At 43.6% G+C, this 18,918-nt stretch overlaps 1 protein-coding gene across 1 annotated transcript in view; it reads left to right on the forward strand.

Moving 5' to 3' along the window:
* GLP1R (glucagon like peptide 1 receptor) overlaps nt 1-18,918 on the forward strand; it is a 93,806-nt gene that overhangs the window by 26,737 nt on the left and 48,151 nt on the right. Inside the window, exons 2-3 of the mRNA XM_043543506.1 lie at nt 13,728-13,824; nt 15,240-15,350. Of these exons, the coding sequence (XP_043399441.1) occupies nt 13,728-13,824; nt 15,240-15,350 (208 nt within the window). The remainder of the gene's footprint in view (nt 1-13,727; nt 13,825-15,239; nt 15,351-18,918) is intronic.

Genomic DNA, 18,918 nt, shown 5'->3' on the forward strand with positions numbered 1-18,918 from the left:
GTTGGAGACGTTGAAATGCTTATAGTTATCCTTGGGGACCCAGCCTACCCCTTAATGCCATGGCTCATGAAGCCATACGCAGGCAGCCTGGACAGTAGTCAGGAGCTGTTCAACTACAGGCTGAGCAAGTGCAGGATGGTGGTAGAATGTGCATTTGGACGTTTAAAGGTGCGCTGGCGCAGTTTACTGACTCAGTTAGACCTCAGCGAAACCAATATTCCCACTGTTATTAGTGCTTGCTGTGCGCTCCACAATCTCTGTGAGAGTAAGGGGGAGACGTTTATAGCGGGGTGGGAGGTTGAGGCAAATCGCCTGGCCGCTGGTTACGTGCAGCCAGACATCAGGGCGGTTAGAAGAGCACAGGAGGGCGCTGTGCGCATCAGAGAAGCTTTGAAAACCAGTTTCATGACTGGCCAGGCTACGGTGTGACAGTTCTGTTTTGTTTCTCCTTGATGAAACCCCCCGCCCCTTGGTTCACTCTACTTCCCTGTAAGCTAACCACCCTCCCCTCCTCCCTTCGATCACCGCTTGCAGAGGCAATATCGTTGCTTCACATTCATACATTCTTTATTCATTCATCACACAAATAGGGGGATAACTGCCAAGGTAGCCTGGGAAGGGTGGTGGTGGAGAGAAGCGCCAGGAGGGGTGGGGAAGGACAAGGCCACACTGCACTTCAAAACTTATTGAATGCCAGCCTTCTGTTGCTTGGGCAATCCTCTGGGGTGGAGTGGCTAGGTGGCCGGAGGCCCCCCACTGTGTTCTTGGGCATCTGGGTGAGGAGGCTATGGAACTTGGGGAGGAGGGCGGTTGGTTACACGGGGACTGTAGCGGCGGCTCAGCCATACGCTGGAGCATATTAGTTTGATCCTCCAGCAGCCTCAGCATTGAATCCTGCCTCCTCTCATCACGCTGCCACCACCTTTCAGCTTCAGCCCTCTCTTCAGCCTGCCACCTCTCCTCCCGGTCATTTTGTGCTTTCCTGCACTCTGATATTGTCTGCCTCCACCCATTTGTCTGTGCTCTGTCAGTGTGGGAGGACAGCATGAGCTCAGAGAACATTTCATCGTGAGTGTGTTTTTTTTTTTTTTTTTTTCACCTTCTAATCTTCACTAGCCTCTGGGAAGGAGAAGATCCTGTGATCCTTGAAACACATGCAGCTGGTGGAGGGGGGAAAAAAAAAAGGGACAGTGGTATTTAAAAAGACACATTTTTATAGAACAATGGGTATAGTCTTTCACAGTAAACCTTGCTGTTAACGTTACATACCTAGCACATGTGCTTTCCTTACAAGGTCGCATTTTGCCTCCCCCCACCATGTGGCTAGCCCCTCCCCCTTCCCCTTGGCTAACAGTGGGGAACATTTCTGTTCAGCCACAGGCAAACAGCCCAGCAGGAATGGGCACCTCTGAATGTCCCCTGAAGAAAAGCACCCTATTTCAACCAGGTGACCATGAATGATATCTCACTCTCCTGAGGATAACACAGAGAGATAAAGAATGGATGATGTTTGAACGCCAGCAAACATACACTGCAATGCTTTGTTCTACAGTGATTCCCGAGTACGTGCTACTGGCCTGGAGTGGTAAAGTGTCCTACCATGGTGGATGGAATAAGGCTGCCCTCCCCAGAAATCTTTTGCAAAGGCTTTGGGAGTATATCCAGGAGAGCTGCAAATGCCAGGGCAAATTAATCATTAAACATGCTTGCTTTTAAACCATGTATACTATTTTAAAAGGTACACTCACCAGAGGACCCTTCTCCACCTGGTGGGTCCGGGAGGCAGCCTTGGGTGGGTTTGGGGGGTACTGGCTCCAGGTCCAGGGTGAGAAACAGTTCCTGGCTGTCGGGAAAACCGTTTTTGCTGCTTGCTTGCTGTGAGCTATCTACAACTTCATCATCATCTTCCTCGTTCCCAAAACCTGTTTCTGTGTTGCCTCCATCTCCACTGAAGGAGTCAAACAACACGGCTGGGGTAGTGGTGGCTGAACCCCCTAAAATGGCATGCAGCTCATCATAGAAGCAGCATGTTTGGGGCTCTGACCCGGAGCGGCCGTTTGCCTTTCTGGTAGGCTTGCCTCAGCTCCTTAAGTTTCACGCGGCACTGCTTCGGGTCCCCGTTATGGCCTCTGTCCTTCATGCCCTGGGAGATTTTGAGAAATGTTTTGGCATTTCAGAAACTGGAATGGAGTTCTGATTGCACAGATTCCTCTCCCCATACAGCGATCATATCCCGTACCTCCCGTTTGGTCCATGCTGGAGCTGTTTTGCAATTCTGGGACTCCATCATGGTCACCTCTGCTGATGAGCTCTGCACTCACCTGCAGCTTGCCACGCTGGCCAAACAGGAAATTGAAATTCAAAAGTTCACGGGCCTTTTCCTGTCTACCTGGCCAGTGCATCTGAGTTGAGAGCGCTGTCCAGAGCAGACACAATGGAGCACTCTGGCATAGCTCCCGGAGGCCAATACAGTCTAATTGTGTCCACAGTACCCCAAATTCGACCTGGCAAGGCCGATTTCTGCGCTAATTCCCCTTGTCGGGGGTGGAGTAAGGAAATCAATTTTAAGAGTCCTTTAAGTCGGGGAAAAAAAGGGCTTCGTCGTGTGGACGGGTGCAGGGTTAAATCGATTTAATGCTGCTAAATTCGACCTCCACTCCTAGTGTAGACCAAGGCTAAGAGGGTGTTGCAGGTTGGAGGGACTGTGTAGAAGCTGTGAAGCAAATTGACATAGAGGGCTCTTTTTGTTTTTAATCCTGATTGACTTTGCTGCTGTCCTAATTTTGACAAAACAAGTCTTTGGGGTGTAGAAACTGTAGCTGTGTGGGTTGTGTGCTGCATAGTGTAATGTATGTGCTTGCCTGTAAATTATAAACGCTGCATGCATCCAAACATGTGAAATCTAGTGTACGTGCTCCAGCATATGCAAAGCCCGGCCAAGAGTCTGCGATGCTGTTCTGCCTTGCTTGCAGGTACAGTAAACTCATGTCACTATATACTGTAAGGGCTAGCCTGCACGGTTTTTACATTGAGGAGAAGTACAGTGGAAACATCCAAGGGGATACTTCTCATTAATAGAACCAAGAGTTTGAAATGAGTGTAGTTTGGAGAGTTCTGGTCCTGCGGGCTCAATTCTCAAGTCTCAATTCTACTCTGAAACAAGTCTGTCTTGTAATTATGTTCTTGGCTGAAAATTTACAAAGCCACTGCATATAGACAGTCTTGGGAGAGGGATGGTTAACAGGGTGTGATACAGGAGGGCCAGGGAGTAGTGGTAGAGTGCTAGAGGGGAAATATATAAGCTCAGGGGTATTTAAGGCTTGGTTCCCTGTAGACTAGGGAGGGTGGCTACTGGTTAATTGGAGCACGTGTAGTCAATTAAGGCCCTGTCAGGAATCTAATAAAACCCCATGCTTCAGGCACTCAGGAGGAAGGAGAGAAGACTGGAGCTTGGAGGTGTGCTGTGAGACTTGAAAGATCAGAGAATTGAAGTAAGGGAGACCCTGCCCCAGCAGGGGAGGGAGACTCCCTCCCCTAGCGTCTAAGGACCAAAGGTACCCCACCCAAGGGGGAAGAGGGTAAGGACCCACAGGGGTTGAGAGGGGCTGGGGCTCAGAGTGAGGAGCAAACCCAGACCCCTCCCCCGCTTTCCTCCTCTACCACCTTCCAGGGCCACTAGCGGGGATCTCGGTGGCCCAGGGGCAAGGCGTGGCATCTTAGCCCCCCTGCTAAGAAAAGCGCAGGACCCACCATATTAACATCAGCCATCTTGTCACAAGGAAAAGATCAATACAGCAGATAACTGGACAGTGGACCTTGAATATGGTGACAATGAGCTGCTAACGAGTTACACTGCTATTGGTTAATTAAAACAGAAGTAACTAGTTTCCCTGAGTTGGAACTCTAAAAACTATAGAGGTAATCACATTCTTCTCTTGAATTCAGTTATGATTAGGAAATGCAGGAGCCGTGAAATTATGTATCAGAGATTTCTTGAATAGCTTTGTGATTATTATTTTAGTGTCTTAAATCACTTGTTTATATTGGAGACTAAGTTCATATCAGTGTATCTGAGCACACAGCAACAACAGAGGTAGAATAAAGTGTTCCTATCAAAACTGGTGACTCAGCTCTGAAGATTCACTCTTGTTTTTAAGACAAATGTGGCGGTGTATATTTAGGCTGGTGGAGGGGTGTTAAGATTTTGATGTGGGTGTGTTTTTTGTTTTGTGGCTTTTTTTAATCTCTTATCACTAGGGATATAACTGTCTAGAAATACCAGTAAAAGGCTGAGACCTGGTTTCTGTTCCTGGTTCTGCTGCTACAATCTTGGGCAAATCACTTAACCTCTGTGCATCCCTTTCCTCTGTCTGTCTAAATGGGGATATTGCTTATCTTACAGTGGTGTTTGTGAGACTTAGTCTAACAAACCATTAGTTAGCTGTTTGAGACTCTTGGATGCAAAGAGCTAGCAAAGGGCAAAGAGTTAATAAATTGAGGGCCCTTATTCTGTTAAATCACCTTAGGTATCTGCTGCGTGGCCTCAAGGTGTCAGTTCTTGGAACTGAGATGCATGTTGTCTCCTAAAGGAGATGCTCTTTTATTCTTGAATCTTAAATATCTTCAAGGAATCTTCCCTGCCCCACACCCGAGGTCCCAGTTTCATAACTACAGGGGTTGGTCTGCAGCACATCATTCTATATTCCTTATCTGTTCTTGTTTTGCCTATTCCCTGATGGCCGGCCTGCTCGCCTGTGTCACTTTACAAATGAACTAATCAGCATAGAGCTTTTCTATGTCCATGAGTGAGGTGCTTTAAATGTACCTGGTTCAGTAGGTATTGGGTTAGATATTTCCCTGGTGTATGTCCATGGAAGTCATCCGGGGTTAATTTGACTCACCGCATTTTTAAACCACAGCAAAAAGAAACAAAAATCCTACTTGATTAGGTGAATCCTTCCCTCTCTGTATCACGTGAAGCTGCTGACCTCTACGTCACAGATCTCTGCACTTCACAGCACCTCTGATGACCATACGAGGTGCATCAATCTTTTCCCTTTCTCCCTCTTCCCTTCCTCACCCCTTGAAAGATTCCATGTTATAACACCCCTTCTTCTGATAGAGGGCTGGGTTCACCTCCCTCTGGTGTGTTTGTGTGAGAGAGACTTAAATTACAGCTCTCCTAACCTCTGACAGCCCTGTCAAGTGAATTGGAGTAGAGGTCTGATTTCTCCCCATCTTCTTCCACAGTTTTGCTAGCTGTACTGCCTTGGGCCAGCAAAACTATGCAACTCATTTAAAATAAGAATTACAGTGCTGGTAAAAAGAAAAGGAGTACTTATGACACCTTAGTTTGTTAGTCTCTAAGGTGCCACAAGTACTCCTTTTCTTTTTGCGAATACCGACTAACACGGCTGCTACTCTGAAACCTGTCATAGTGCTGGTAAAGTACTCCATAAACCTTGTCTGTGGATAGCATTACTGAGCTGCACGTGGCAGTATAATCTAACTTATTTTTATACAGAGTCTGTATCATCTTGGTCTCTCCCCCTTTTTGAGAGGAGTGCCACAGAATTGTCCAGCACTCTGCTAGAATCATGGGGCTACTACCTGATTTGGAATTCTTTTATAGCTGTGGCTGCATTTTTTTATTTATTTATTTTTTTAAACTGAGCCTTTTTGTCACCAGAGTCCCCCAAGAAAGGGGGTTTTTCTTTGTGCCTTTGCTTAGGAGCATAGTTTTCTCGTGTTGGATTTGTAACTGATCCAGGCAGTAAGTCCTGCGTAGGAACGTTTGTCAGAACAGGTGAAAGAAGCTGTAAGAAAAGAACATTTGATAACAATGGCTGTCAAACTAAATCTGTGTCCACTTGAGCTGGAAGCATGTTGACTATTGGTTCCCACAATGACCAGTGGGCAGAGCTCCATCCCAACCTAAATGCTGGAGGACATTTCAAGGAGCAGGAGTAAAGACTGCTGGTAATTCTTCTCCATCCCATCCCTATCTGTCACTGAGGACAGGTGCAATAGAAAATGCCACTTCCCCAGTACAAAGCCACATAGGAGAGGAAAGCCTTTTTACAGCATCTGACCTACCAGAGGAGAAGCATTCCATGCATCGATTGCTAGAGGATCTCTCTTAATTCTAGACACTGCTGAAACTGAAAGTGCAGTTAATAAGATAATGCTTTACTGATGTGCCATTCCCGCTATGGCCCAGCAAACTAGTTCAGGTAAAATAAGAATGATGCTGAAAACTGAAACTGAATGTTGGGTTGGTTTGGTTTTTGTTTTGTTGAGTCTTAAATTCCAGATGTGTTGTCCCTGATCCACCAACTAATCTGGGACCAGGAGATAGATCCCATGGCAAAGGTTACCTCATGGAGGCCCGGTGTGCTAGGGGAGGGAATAAGACTAAATGCTGGAGAAATGGTGAGCAGCTCCTGCTGCTCAGAGAGAGGCCAAATGGCAGGTGTGTGCAGGAAGCTGCTGCAGAAATCTCTCTCTAACTCCTGCAGTGCTTTCCCTCCATGTGTTCCTCAGTTACTGCTCCCAACGAGAGAAGGGAGGAAACTTAAAAAGGGAGAACGTTGGGGGGGAACTTAGCTCTCCAGCCTGTTGAGTAATTTTTTTCTTGGTTACTAATGAACCAGAAACGTTGTGTAAAACGTTCTTGAAAGCTGGCAGTAAAGACTTTTTTCTCTGAAATGAAAGGCTGCTCTGATTCAGCGTTTGCCATTTCCGAGGGGTTTGTCCAGAATGACCCAGCTGTCAGCCAAGTAACTTGTAAAATATGAGTTGGGAGGCATAATTAAGGCGAGCTCATTTGATCAGTGAAGCAGTTGCCAAGGCAGGGTAATAATAATTATTTCATCTCAGAGGGGCACTGCGGCTTGCCTAAATCAAGAAGACCACGCTAAATTGGAGTGAAAATTGAAATTGGGCATCATAACTCCAAGTGGGGAAAAAAAACTGAAGGAAAGTCATAACTTGGGGAAGAAGGGGAAATAATAAACAGTGGAAAACTGTTTCTAAAATGAAAATATGCTTTAAAAGCATATGAAAGCATGGAAAACCACAGTTAGTCTCACAAATGCCCTTGACTCTGCCCTGTATCATCACCTGAAATGAGGAGACAACGTAGTCCTCCGACAAACCAGCTCTTCAACGCACAGAATAAGAGCTACAGGACTGCACTTTATCAATGGAGTGTCCCGTAGTGGATTTATTATCTGTGTCTATAGGGCACCCTGTGATTCACCTTCCATCTGCAAAAGGAATGTGAAATTTGGCATAGAACAAGTCCCATGAATGAGAGCAAAGTGGTCAAAGTATTGCCCTCCCCAATACCACTTCCAGAAATTCATAGATTCCCAGGCCAGAAGAGATCATTGTGATCATCTGGTATGGCACAAGCCATAGAACTTCCCCAAAAATAATTCCTGGAAGAACATCCAATCTTGATTTTAAAAATTCAGTGATGGAGAATCCACCGCGACCCTTGGTAGATTGGTCCAATGGTTTATTTCTGTCACTGTTCACAATTTACACCAGATTTCCAATCTGAATTTATCTAGCTTCAACTTTCAGCAGTTGGATTGTGTTGTACCTTTCTCTACTAGATTGAAGAGCCCATTATTAAATATTTGTTCCCCGTGTAGATACTTATAGACACTAATCAAGTCACCACTTAACCTTCTCTTTGTTAAGTTAAATTGTTCCTAGATGAATACATTTACGTTTAGCTATATTAAAATGCATATTGTTTGCTTGACCCAGTTTACCAAGTGATCTAGATCTCTCTGAATCAGTGACCTGTCCTCTTCATTATTTACTACTCCCCCAATTTTTGTATCTGCAGACTTTATCTCTGAAGATTTTATGTTTCTTCCATGTCATTGCCTCTTTTGGTTTTTCTCAGACTTTCAAGACCTATTATACCCTGGCAGAGGAGCACCCTAACCAATTCTCAGGGATTCTGGGTACCTTTTCATGAAAGGTAAAGAAGTGGAGGCAAAATCTGCCTTATTACTGAAATTGGAGGTCAGCCTTACCTATGCTGTCACTACAGTGTCTGCAGAAAACACCACTGCCACCATGATTTCTCTTTCAGATAAATTTTAAAAATCTTGAGAGAAAAATAATAATCTTCAGGTCTATATGGGACAACAGAGAGAAACTGAGACAATTAGAGAGAAACTGAGAACTGGGTCAGAGGCTGACTCAGGGAACTAATAATGGCATGCTGACACTCTTGCTTTCAAACCACTGGATTCAATCCATTATATCCCAGTAGTGACTAAAAGCTGTTACTGGCTGGAGGTTGTTTAGTGCTCTGTGTGAAATGAGTTGGAGTGAGGAGGGATGTCAATCCATGTCCTGGGCAGACAGACACAACAAAATTCCACCACAAGATGGACGCTTACTGTGACCGTTATCTGAGAAGCCATAGACAGAAAAGAACCAGAGGATGAATCACTTCCATGCTCAAAGAAGCAGTGTCTACGTCTGGGCTGAGGCATATTGTTGGATGAGGAGCACTTTGAGGGAAGTTTGCGCTAATGCTGATGTGTCTGAGCCTGGTCTGTGGCTTGAGGGACTGTCACCACCAAATTCACTTAAACTTGAGAACTAAAATGAAACCTGAGAACTGCCCTCCCCAGAGAGAGGAGATTCTCATCCCTTGTGGATACAAGGTGATAGTTGTTTACAGAGGACTTTCTGGGGTTTCAGTGCTGTACCCTGCTCCTTTAGGGCTATGATCAGAGGACAAAGCTCAGTGTTGTAAATTCAAGCCTATATCTGTTGTTCATGGAATCAAATTGCCCATCCCGGGGAGTGGAAGCTTCTCTAATGCAGACACTTAGTTTAGAGACCCTTTCATTAGACTCTTTATTCTGGCCCGTCATTCTTTGCCTCTTTTAAAAACCTAACTAGTAATAGGCCAATCTCTAAAAGGCTTTCAGATAAGATCATCAGTCTCCCCAAGCCTGGGATTCTGATCCAGAGCAAAATAGCCTGGAAATTAGGCATTGCTGGGAACCAATTTTCCTGACCATTTTCCTGGAAGGATAGTCATATTACTACTGATTTATTATTAGCGCTTCACATCTACAAAGAACTGTAGGAGCATAATCCTATATGGATCTACACAACCCCACAGTGACGTAAGTACGATAGAGAAACTGAAGCAGGAAAGTGAAGTTACTTGCCAGAGTCATCTGGGGAGTCACTTTGGGAGTTGGGATTAGAATTTGGCAGTTCCTAGATCCTAGTCTTTGTCATCACAGTTGATTAGATTTCCAGATCATAAGGGACCAGTGTGATAATTTAGTCTGACTTCCTACATAAAACAGGCCATAGAACCTACCCACAATAATTCCTAGAGCAGATCTTTTGGAAAAACATCCAATCTTGATTTTAAAATGGTCAGTCATGGAGAATCCACAATGATCCTTGGTAAGTTGTTCCTATGGCTAATTACATTGTTAAAATTGTACACTTTATTTCCAGTCCAAGTGTATCTAGTTTCACCTTCCAGCCATTGGATCATGTTATAGCAATTGAGTCCTTGGTGATAAACTGGGGACATTACATATTCTGGAATGGGACACAGCTGAATGGATTGGGCAAGCTGAGGCCAATGTAGAAGGAGAACTTTTGTTTTCACACACAAGGCTGGGGCAGGGAATGCATGGGCAAGAAGGGAGGTAGCTCAATAGGGTTCTGAGAAACAGCCACATTTTTCCAAGCTGTATCAGAGACTGGGAGAGAACTTGCCCCATCCTGCAAGATGCCACGTGAGTTCTGTGAAGTTCTGAGCAGCCTCCGCTTCCATTGACCTCCATGAGAAATGAGGTGGTTGAGCACCTTGCAGTTTCAGGTCTCGTGCCATGGAACAGCACTTGTGGAGCAAGGATTGCGTTGGGGTCAAATAGATTAAATTACCTGGTATTACAGGAGTAGCCTCCAGGATATAGGAAAATGATACAAGTGTTTTTTTTGTGTAGTGAAAACTGCTAAGATAGTGTGAGATCATGGTAAGGATTTCATATGAAGGTGTCACTGATTTCTAAAGAATTCTTTCCTCAGACTTTCTGAATGGGATAATTTATCACCAGAGATTAATTGCACTTAATTATATTACTACAATGAATGGCTCACTGCACTTGTCTCTTTTAATTCTCCTGAATCCATTTCGGGCCACCCAAGCTGCATCACTGCTTGCCTCCTTTTGTGCTTCTCCCACTTTTGCCTCATGCAGCCCCTCGTATACCTTGAAATCCCACCACCTCAACCTAATCTGCCATGCCTCCGTCTTTCCTTAGTACACATCTCTCCTGCAGGGAGGCTATTTACCTTTTAGTGCGTCTCCTCTCACTGCTCAGTACTTAGCAAAGAACTGAAAATAATCATTGCAAGATGGCAACAAACTAGTGATGAAAATCATGATACTTACAAGACGTGCTTAACTACACTATTTGTTTGAGTTACTTGTTGCCTTCCGCAATGCCGCCTCCTGCCTATGGATCGTCCACTTAGGTGTAAGCCCTCGGGAGCAGGGGCCTTGTCATGTTTACCTGTCTATAAAGTGTCTAGCACACGGACACTATACAAATAGTAGTAATCTATTCACTAACTTAGTGTCTGTAGTTTGAGTAATTAATTACATTGCCCATCTATAGTGCTATATAAATCATATTGATTATTGTTCACCTGGTATTAAATCCCTTCATAAAAGGGTAGGTGGAATGTATAAAGTGTACATCCGATGACTAATTTGGTATTCACCTGAGCAACAAGAAATGGTATTCAGATTAATCAGATTATAAACTGCTGAGTGCATAGAGCAATAAAGATACTGTAAAATCGATTATGGGGTGTTTTTTTTTTTTTTTTTTTGCAGCAGGATATTGGTGGTAAAAAAAAAAAAAAAAATCCCCCAAATGAGTCGTCTTCACTAAAGAGAACATGTCTGATTATTTTCCTAATAATAGTTTGCTGCTAATTGTATTACAGTTGCCTTAGCACAGAATGAAAAATCATTGCAGATAGAACATCTACTTCTGATTAAACAGGTGGACAGAGATTTCAGTTTTCCCAGTCATTATTAAAGGCGGTTATTCCTATATGGCGATTTAAATCTAGTCAGGAAAAAAGACACCTTTTTTCTTTTTCCAAAAAAATTTTTTTTTAAACTAGTGTATTCTGGAAAATCTAATGACCTTAGTGTGAATAATCTTCGGTTTATATAATTGACTACAGCTAGTTTTTAATTAAAAAATGACTTGCACATGTTTTTCAATACAGTATAAAGGGGTGAATTTGGTTTGCTGTGATTTGGGTGGGGGGGGGCCATGTTTACTAAATATTCCATGGAAAATATTTCTGAATCCAAATTTAGGGCAAAGGATTATTGTCCAAAAGCTTATCCTGGACGTGCTACTTTTTTTACTGTTTCTAAAACGTTTCCTATGCAGTTGGAAAGAGATGAAACAATACCGTGTGACTTAAGTGGCCAGCATACAAGAAGAATAGTGACTGGTTACAATGAACAACCTGTAAACAACCTATAGTCTGAAAATGACTCGTTCAGCCGGTTATATGGTGAATATTCAGGAACAATTAATCCAATTGAAGAAAATGAGCGCTGGCTTGTGAATGACTTTCTAACCTAATAAAGGAGAAGGCTAGCTTTTTTTGACTTTAGGCACCCAAATAAGTGGTTTGATTATTTTTTTCCAGACATCAGGAGCATGTAAGCTCCCTACAGGCTTCTGTGTGTTTATAGACACCTGTATAAAATATGATTGAATTCTAGTCCTTCAGTCCGGACTATGGGTGAAATCTGACTGGCAACGCAGCCCTAGTTGTCAAGATGCAGACCAGAGTGCTTTGTATCAACTAGACAAAGACTGTAACTGCTATTAAAATCTACACTTAAATACAGGCACTTAATAAATGTCCATGTTGTGTTTAGGCAAGTCAGTCCCACTCCTCATTAGGCCTCCCGAGAGCATTTTTATGAACGAACATGATGATGATAGTGTTACTTGCTGCTCATTTGGGCTTCTGGGACATTTGTCACAGGAGAGTAACTCATTTGCTCGTCATCAGAAGCTCAGCCTGATCAGCATTTTGCTGGTTTTTGTCGTGAGCTCTGATCTTCACAAACCTTACTAATATGTTAGTCAAGAGCAGAGGAGCACCTGGAAGCATGCATTGGCCAATAAGGTCTGCAGGCCCTCACATAGCTCATGTTTGTGAGAGCAATATTGTCATGCTTGTATGTCTGAGCATGGTTGTGATGTGCTCCCATTAGTGACCCCTATTTTGGGTGGGTTAGTTGCTCAAGGCAGAGGCTTGATGTGCAAATTTTTCTTCACAAACATTTTAAATGCTTCAAATTATTGGAAGGAGTACAGTGCTGGCAGGGGGACCCTTAAAGCTCCGTGTTAAAGAAATGTAGGGTCTAATTCTGTTCATGCTTACATTCGTGTAAAATGCACGGCAATTGCATGGGCTTCAGTTGAGTCACGTTGATGTAATGGAAAGAATCCAGCCCAGTTTTCTTTAAACTCTTGTATAATTAAAAACGGCTTTATTTTTTATTTTATTTTTTTGCCAGTTTAAAATGATACTTTGTAGGCCCTTGGCTTCTCCCCACCCCCACAAAAAGGATTTAGGTATGTGAAGGGATAAAAAACAAAAGGGGCAGTTAAAGCAGCCAGGATAAAATTATAAGGGTTATTTAATCCTCATGCTTCAAAGCATAAACTGATCAACAGCTGGGGTTAGATGACGTTTTCCCCCACCGCATGTTAGAGTATTGTACAATTAGATTCATGCTGCTGGTTTTATGCCTTCTGAAGCATCCATGCTGGGCCATTCTGAGGCAGGATGCTGGGCTAGATGGACCATTGGTCACTTAAAGGATGGTAATTCTTATGTTCATAAGTCAGCTTTTGTTAGTTTGATGTTTTTAAAAGACCACAAGGGAAAATGCAGGCAACAAGATGGGCCTGTCGGAGCCACCTAGGATGCCTACTACTTAATTCACTTGGCTTCACTATGGTCACATTAATCATCAGTGACCAGATGTAGAAACTTTTTCTCTTCCTGAAACTCTGAGTAGCTGGCAGTAAGTGTCTGTGCAATGTGCAGAGGCAGATCCTTGCCTTCACACCCCCCCCCCCCCCGGAGAAGTGTCCTAGATGTTGGAGCAGCTGCCACCCACAAGAGGCAGTTAACAAGGGGGAAAGTTCAGTCCCTGCTTTGGAGGAACACTTGTTCCGTGTCAGCTGAATGCGCTGGGTTTTCTTGGCCTCAATTTTGGGATCACAGAAGTTGCTGTTGGCTAGAAGTCCTTTTCCAAGGAAGCTCACTGATGTCCCTGCTCATTGAAAAGGTTTGTTTGGAGGTAGTGAATCAGATAATGAGCATCACTCGTGACCATGACCTTTTCATGGAAAATCTCCATACTATGTCAGACAGGTTGTGTTTTGCATTGGCCACGTCCTTGGTTGTCCTGAGACAAGCATGCAACATATGCTCTTTATGATCATGAAACTCTATTTCCTTCTCCCTCTTTATAGGGGGTCTTGACAGGGCTGTTCTAATACTTGCAGCTGTAGCCCAGTTAGATCTACCCTGCATTTTTATTTATCTAGGGTGTCTGTGAAGCAGCTGGTTTGGCTCTTAAAGTACCTGAGACCTTTCTCTTGCAGAGTGCATATGGGTCCCTCGCTGAAGTGATGCAGAAGTGGAAAGAATATCAGCTCCAGTGCCTGAAGTATCTCTATGAGACGCCCCCTCTTGTGGCAGGTAAGCCTGCTCGGCAGGAATGGGATATCTACTTTTATAAAACATCTGCTAACTGTGGCAAGGAACTCTTATGGGCTTGAAAGTCCTCCCTCTCCATAACTCCATTTCCATTCTCTCCAGCTCACTGCTTGTGTTGGGCTGCTTCCTGGGATAACCGCTTTCCATGCAGGCAGTGGGAGAGGAGATTACATGGAATGGATCAGCTATAAAATCATTCATCTCTATGGCCCAAAATATCTTGTAGTGCCATGGCTCATCTTTGGTTCTAAGGCAGGTGGTATCGTCAGTGCAGCCTGCAGGATGAATGCCACCCACGGAGTTCTGCAATGTGTCCTGCAGCCTTTAATGTGGAGGAGCAGCCCGAGGGAGACTATAGGTCCTAGCAAGGAGTGTTCTACAGGGGTCTTCAAGGAGAGTCCTGTATTCAACATATAAGTCCATATACACTCGGTCCCTTTTAATTTACACCTATTTTAGGGGCCCTTTATCTGTCAGAGTGGTGTAAAGGGGCCTTAGTGTAAATGAGAATGCAGTTCATGGTCTCTATAGTCTGAAATCTTCTATTGAAGATAAGGCCAGCTGCAATCTGCTAAGAGTTATGCTTGGCAAATTGCTGAGACTTGCTGACAATGCAGCCCACAATTGGACACAGCCTGGGACCTCCTAGAGTGCCTCTGTGCCACAGTAAAGCTGTGAAACGGACCACGCAGGTCTCAAATTACTTTTATAAAACTGTTTTTAAAAATGTTATTTGTTTCCCCATAGCTGCCTCTTGTTAGTTGTATTGCTACAATGGAGTGTATAGTGATAGCAGTAATGGGAGGGAGACACTAATCTCCTTTTGTGCCATTATGCACAGAATGACGCCCTCCAAGACTGACTGTTTAATAAATGTGAAACTGTAGCATGAGCACATTTATGGTCATTGTGTGGGTATATTAGCAATGTATCAATGTATTTAGAATTCAAAATGTCATGACAGCAATCGGTTCTCAGGGAAAGATTATCTACAGCATTCATAACAAGAATGAGCTGCTGAGAACCAACATGAGCGACTGGGCTACGCAAATGCAGAGAGATGAGAAGGATACCTGGCACCAGGGCAGGATGGAAGCCTCTGGCTGCAGGTATTGTGGCATCATGGCATAAGATCTTTGCAATGTCACCTCTGCAATCATGCTGCCCATTTGTTCAGTCAGTGAGAGAGCAGCCTGGCAGGTTCAGTCCCTTTCCTTTATTCTTGTAAGGGGTGAGGATAAATGGTATATTTTTCCCCTTCCTAAAATAAAACAAAACCTTTTACAGTTATGTGGTTCAGTTGCTTCACCTTCATTCCTCTTGTTTTCCGATGGTTGCTCTTCACAGTCATCATGGTTCAAGGGCAATGCTTGATCCCATTCTCCATCTCTCTGCAGAAGGCAAGTTCTGCAGCAGGACATTGGATGACTATGCCTGCTGGCCTGATGGGCTACCTGGGACCTATGTGAATGTAAGCTGCCCTTGGTATCTTCCTTGGGCCAGCACAGGTAAGAGCCTGTCCTTTCTGGGCAAATCCAACCCCAAATGTGAGATGTTTGTCTCTCAGCAGCCTGTTTAACCTTACACAGCCATTGCATGGCACTGGGACTGTGTTGTGGTCACCCTGTGATAACTTTTATGGCTGCTAGGAGCCAAGGTATGACTGGCTGGCTGCAGCGCACACACACAGATAAGAGTGACTTATATGCTGGAGGCTGTTTGTGAGGAGCAAGGCATTGTAAAGGGCACCCCAGGTTACAGGGCAGGGGTAACACAGCTACTCATTACTCTGGATTGTACCCCGGTATGCCACAGCAACCCACTACAGGGCAACAAAAATAATTTGCAACTCTGGGCTGTTCAGGCAAATGGAATGGAATCTGATCACATCTCCCCACCCCTCTTCTGGACAGTACGAATATGTTAAATCCGTTATTCCTATAAGGGTATAATATGTGGTTACCCCAAAGGGAGTTACCCAGATATTTCAGCTTGAACGTACTCTATTTGATTAAAACAAGTTTTAAAATCTCTTTGTAGTTGTTAATTAGTACAAGTAAAGAGGTATAAATGTCAGAAATGGTTATAAGAAAAAATAAAGAGAACGCTTACTGGTACCTAATTTAACAAACTACATTTAGAGTCAAAGCAAAGTTTTCTCACCACATGCTTTCAGCAGTGTTATTGACCAAATTCTTTGTCAGGACCCCTCCCCCAAAGTCCAACACCTTCCTTTGTCTCTTCAGGTGCAGTGAATGTGATAGGAAGGGGGAGGGGGGATCCCTTGGAGTGTTCGTCCTTCCTTTTTATAGTGTCCGTTCCCCTTGTAGAAAAACATTTCTAGCTGAGAACAAGGAGTCAGAGTCTATGTAGAAGGATATTCCCTACTGGTTTTTTTTTTTCCACCTGTTTGAACTTCGTTTGTGTTCCCTTCCTGCTTGATGATGACCGTGTTTACTGCTTAAATGCAAATTAAGCAGAGCACACATTCCTTTGTTTAGGACAGACCTGTTCGCCAGCTTCTGTTTGGGCAGGACTGTGGGGTTTGGAACATGTGTTGTTAACACCATAAAGGTGAATCTTAGAACTTCACATGTTGCCACACCTATTTTACAGGACAATACTGATCAGCAAATTGAGTTTTCAGATGATACCTTAAAAGGCATACCTTATACCAAGATTATTACAGTAGAGGTATATTCTGTCACAGCTGCTCACTGCTTTTTCCCTTGCTGTCTGGAATGACCCTTACACTTTTCACATTACTCCTTTACCAGTACCTTGCTCACACTAAATACCCATGTTGGAGATAATTTTTTCCAAGATGTATGTTTTGCATTTGTCCAAGGTGAATAACATTTTTCTTACTCTGTCTATATTTCACTTTTGTATTATTTCTCTGCTGTTGGTAGCAACTGTCAACTTGATATCATCTGTGAATTAATATTCTTTGTTTATTCCCTCCAGATCATTAATAAAGATGTTAAATCTTTCAAGCTATTTAAAGATTTTCTCTTACTAATGCACAAATGTATTTTACCTTCCAATTACTTGACCTAAAAGCCCATCAGATGCTCCAGAACTCTTTCCAATAACTCTAATCTTTTTGGATATCTAATAACCTACTTATAGGATTAAACTCCTTCCCTCCAGCAAACCCATTTATTTTCAGTCTTTAAGACTCTACGTGCAGTCATTTGACTGCTAACAACACTTGAAACCATCAGTGCAAGAGAGAGTCAGAATTTAACGCAATACTGTGGGGTACTAAGTTATCAGAATGCGCAATATCTTTCATATACTTTTGCAAATAAGTAAAAAATGAATTGCCCTGAAAGCAGAGTATTTGAGTGAAAATAATAGCAATGCTTTGGACTTCTATAGAATATTGCCCAGGAGGATTGCAAAAGCAGTTTAGACACAAATTAAGCCTCACAATCTCCTTTCCTCTTCATTGCTGGTTAGACCCTATTTTGTCCCTATTTGACATAAGGGAGTTGGGGGAAGGAAGGGAACAAAGAAATGAAGTGATTTGCTGAAGATAACACACAAAGTGACTGTGAGAGCTGGAAATGTAACCCAGGAGTCTGAATTTCCGTGGCCTGACTCATCACTGCACTGCACCTTGTGGAGTCATTTACACCACTGCCACGTGGGTATAAAATGCTGCCAGACTAGATGAGTTGCGTCCTTACGCTGTCTTTTCCCTGGAGGAAAAATGTTTAAAAGATGGAGCACAGCAGGGAATTGAGCCTCCAATTCCCTTCTATAACCACACTCACGTTGTTTGTGTTCTTACATAGCAATGCATTCCCATAAATCCAAAATAGGCTCTGGCACTGCTGGGTGTGGACCCCTAATTTTGTCTCCCTTTTCAGCATGTGTAGAATAGAAAGTTACGAATGAGGCTTTGTTCAGGAAGTATCTTGAAAGGCTCTTTGGTGAGGTCTGATGTTACTGAGTGGGAAGTGCAACAGTTAAACATAGCTTGAGAAGTGTGACTCTTAAGCTATGTCTTCACTAGAAATGCTGCCGTGGCACAGCTGTAGCGCTGCAGCTGTGCCCCTGTAGTACTTCAGTGTAGACACTCACTACAGTGATGGGAGGCGTTTTCCCATTGCTGTAGTTGATCCATCTTCCCAAGAGGTGGTAGCTCGGTCAACAGAATTCTTCCATCAACCTAGCACTGTCTGCAGTGGGGGTAAAGTCCAGCTTAAGTACATTGCTCCGGAGTATGGATTTTCACACCCCTGAGTAACATACCTGGGTTGACCTAATTTTTTAGTGTAGATCCGGCCTTAAGAATATGCTTGACTTTATGCCTGGGGGTCATCCCATTGATAGAGGTTAGGATATGCCTACACTTAAAATGCTACAGTGTCACATCTGTGGTGCTTCAGTGTAGGCACTCACTACAAGGACAGAAAGGGTTCTCCTGTCGCTGTAGTTAATCCACCTCACTGAGAGGTAGTAGCTAGGATGGAAGAATTCTTCCTTCGACCTAGCCCTGTCTACACTGTGGGTTAAGTCAGCTTAATTAAGTCTCTAGCCTGTGATTTTTTTTTTTTCACACCCTGTGAGATATAGCAATGCCGATGTAACTTTTCAGTGTCAGCCGCCCCTTATGAAGTAACTTCTCTTGTCAACAGGTCAGTCAACTGCAGGATTTTCTGCATCTTCCTCTCAACATCTGCTATTGGCTACTGATCTGGTGTAAGAATTCCTGTTTTCCCAATTTGTGCAGTGAGGCTGTAGCCATTGCAGATGCTGTGGAGAGTGTGACCCGCTGCTCCTGCTGGGGGTAGAACATAAAAAGCAAAGTAAATGGAAAAAACCTGTTGTACTGTTCGGCCTGGATAGTTATCACATTAGGGCTTGGGATAGATGTGGGGTGTGTGTGTGGTTTTTTGTTTTTTTTTCTTCCCCCAAGTAATTGCTTAATATGATCATTTTGTGTTAAAAGGTAATCAGATTCCATTTAGCCAGTTACATTAACAAGCCTGAACTGGTGCCAGTTGGATTAGAGGGCTGGAAAAAGAGCCCATACTGTGAGTGCTTGCAGTGAGAGATTTTGTA

This window comes from Chelonia mydas, chromosome 3, assembly GCF_015237465.2.
Source record: "Chelonia mydas isolate rCheMyd1 chromosome 3, rCheMyd1.pri.v2, whole genome shotgun sequence".
NCBI classification, from domain to species: Eukaryota; Metazoa; Chordata; order Testudines; family Cheloniidae; genus Chelonia; species Chelonia mydas.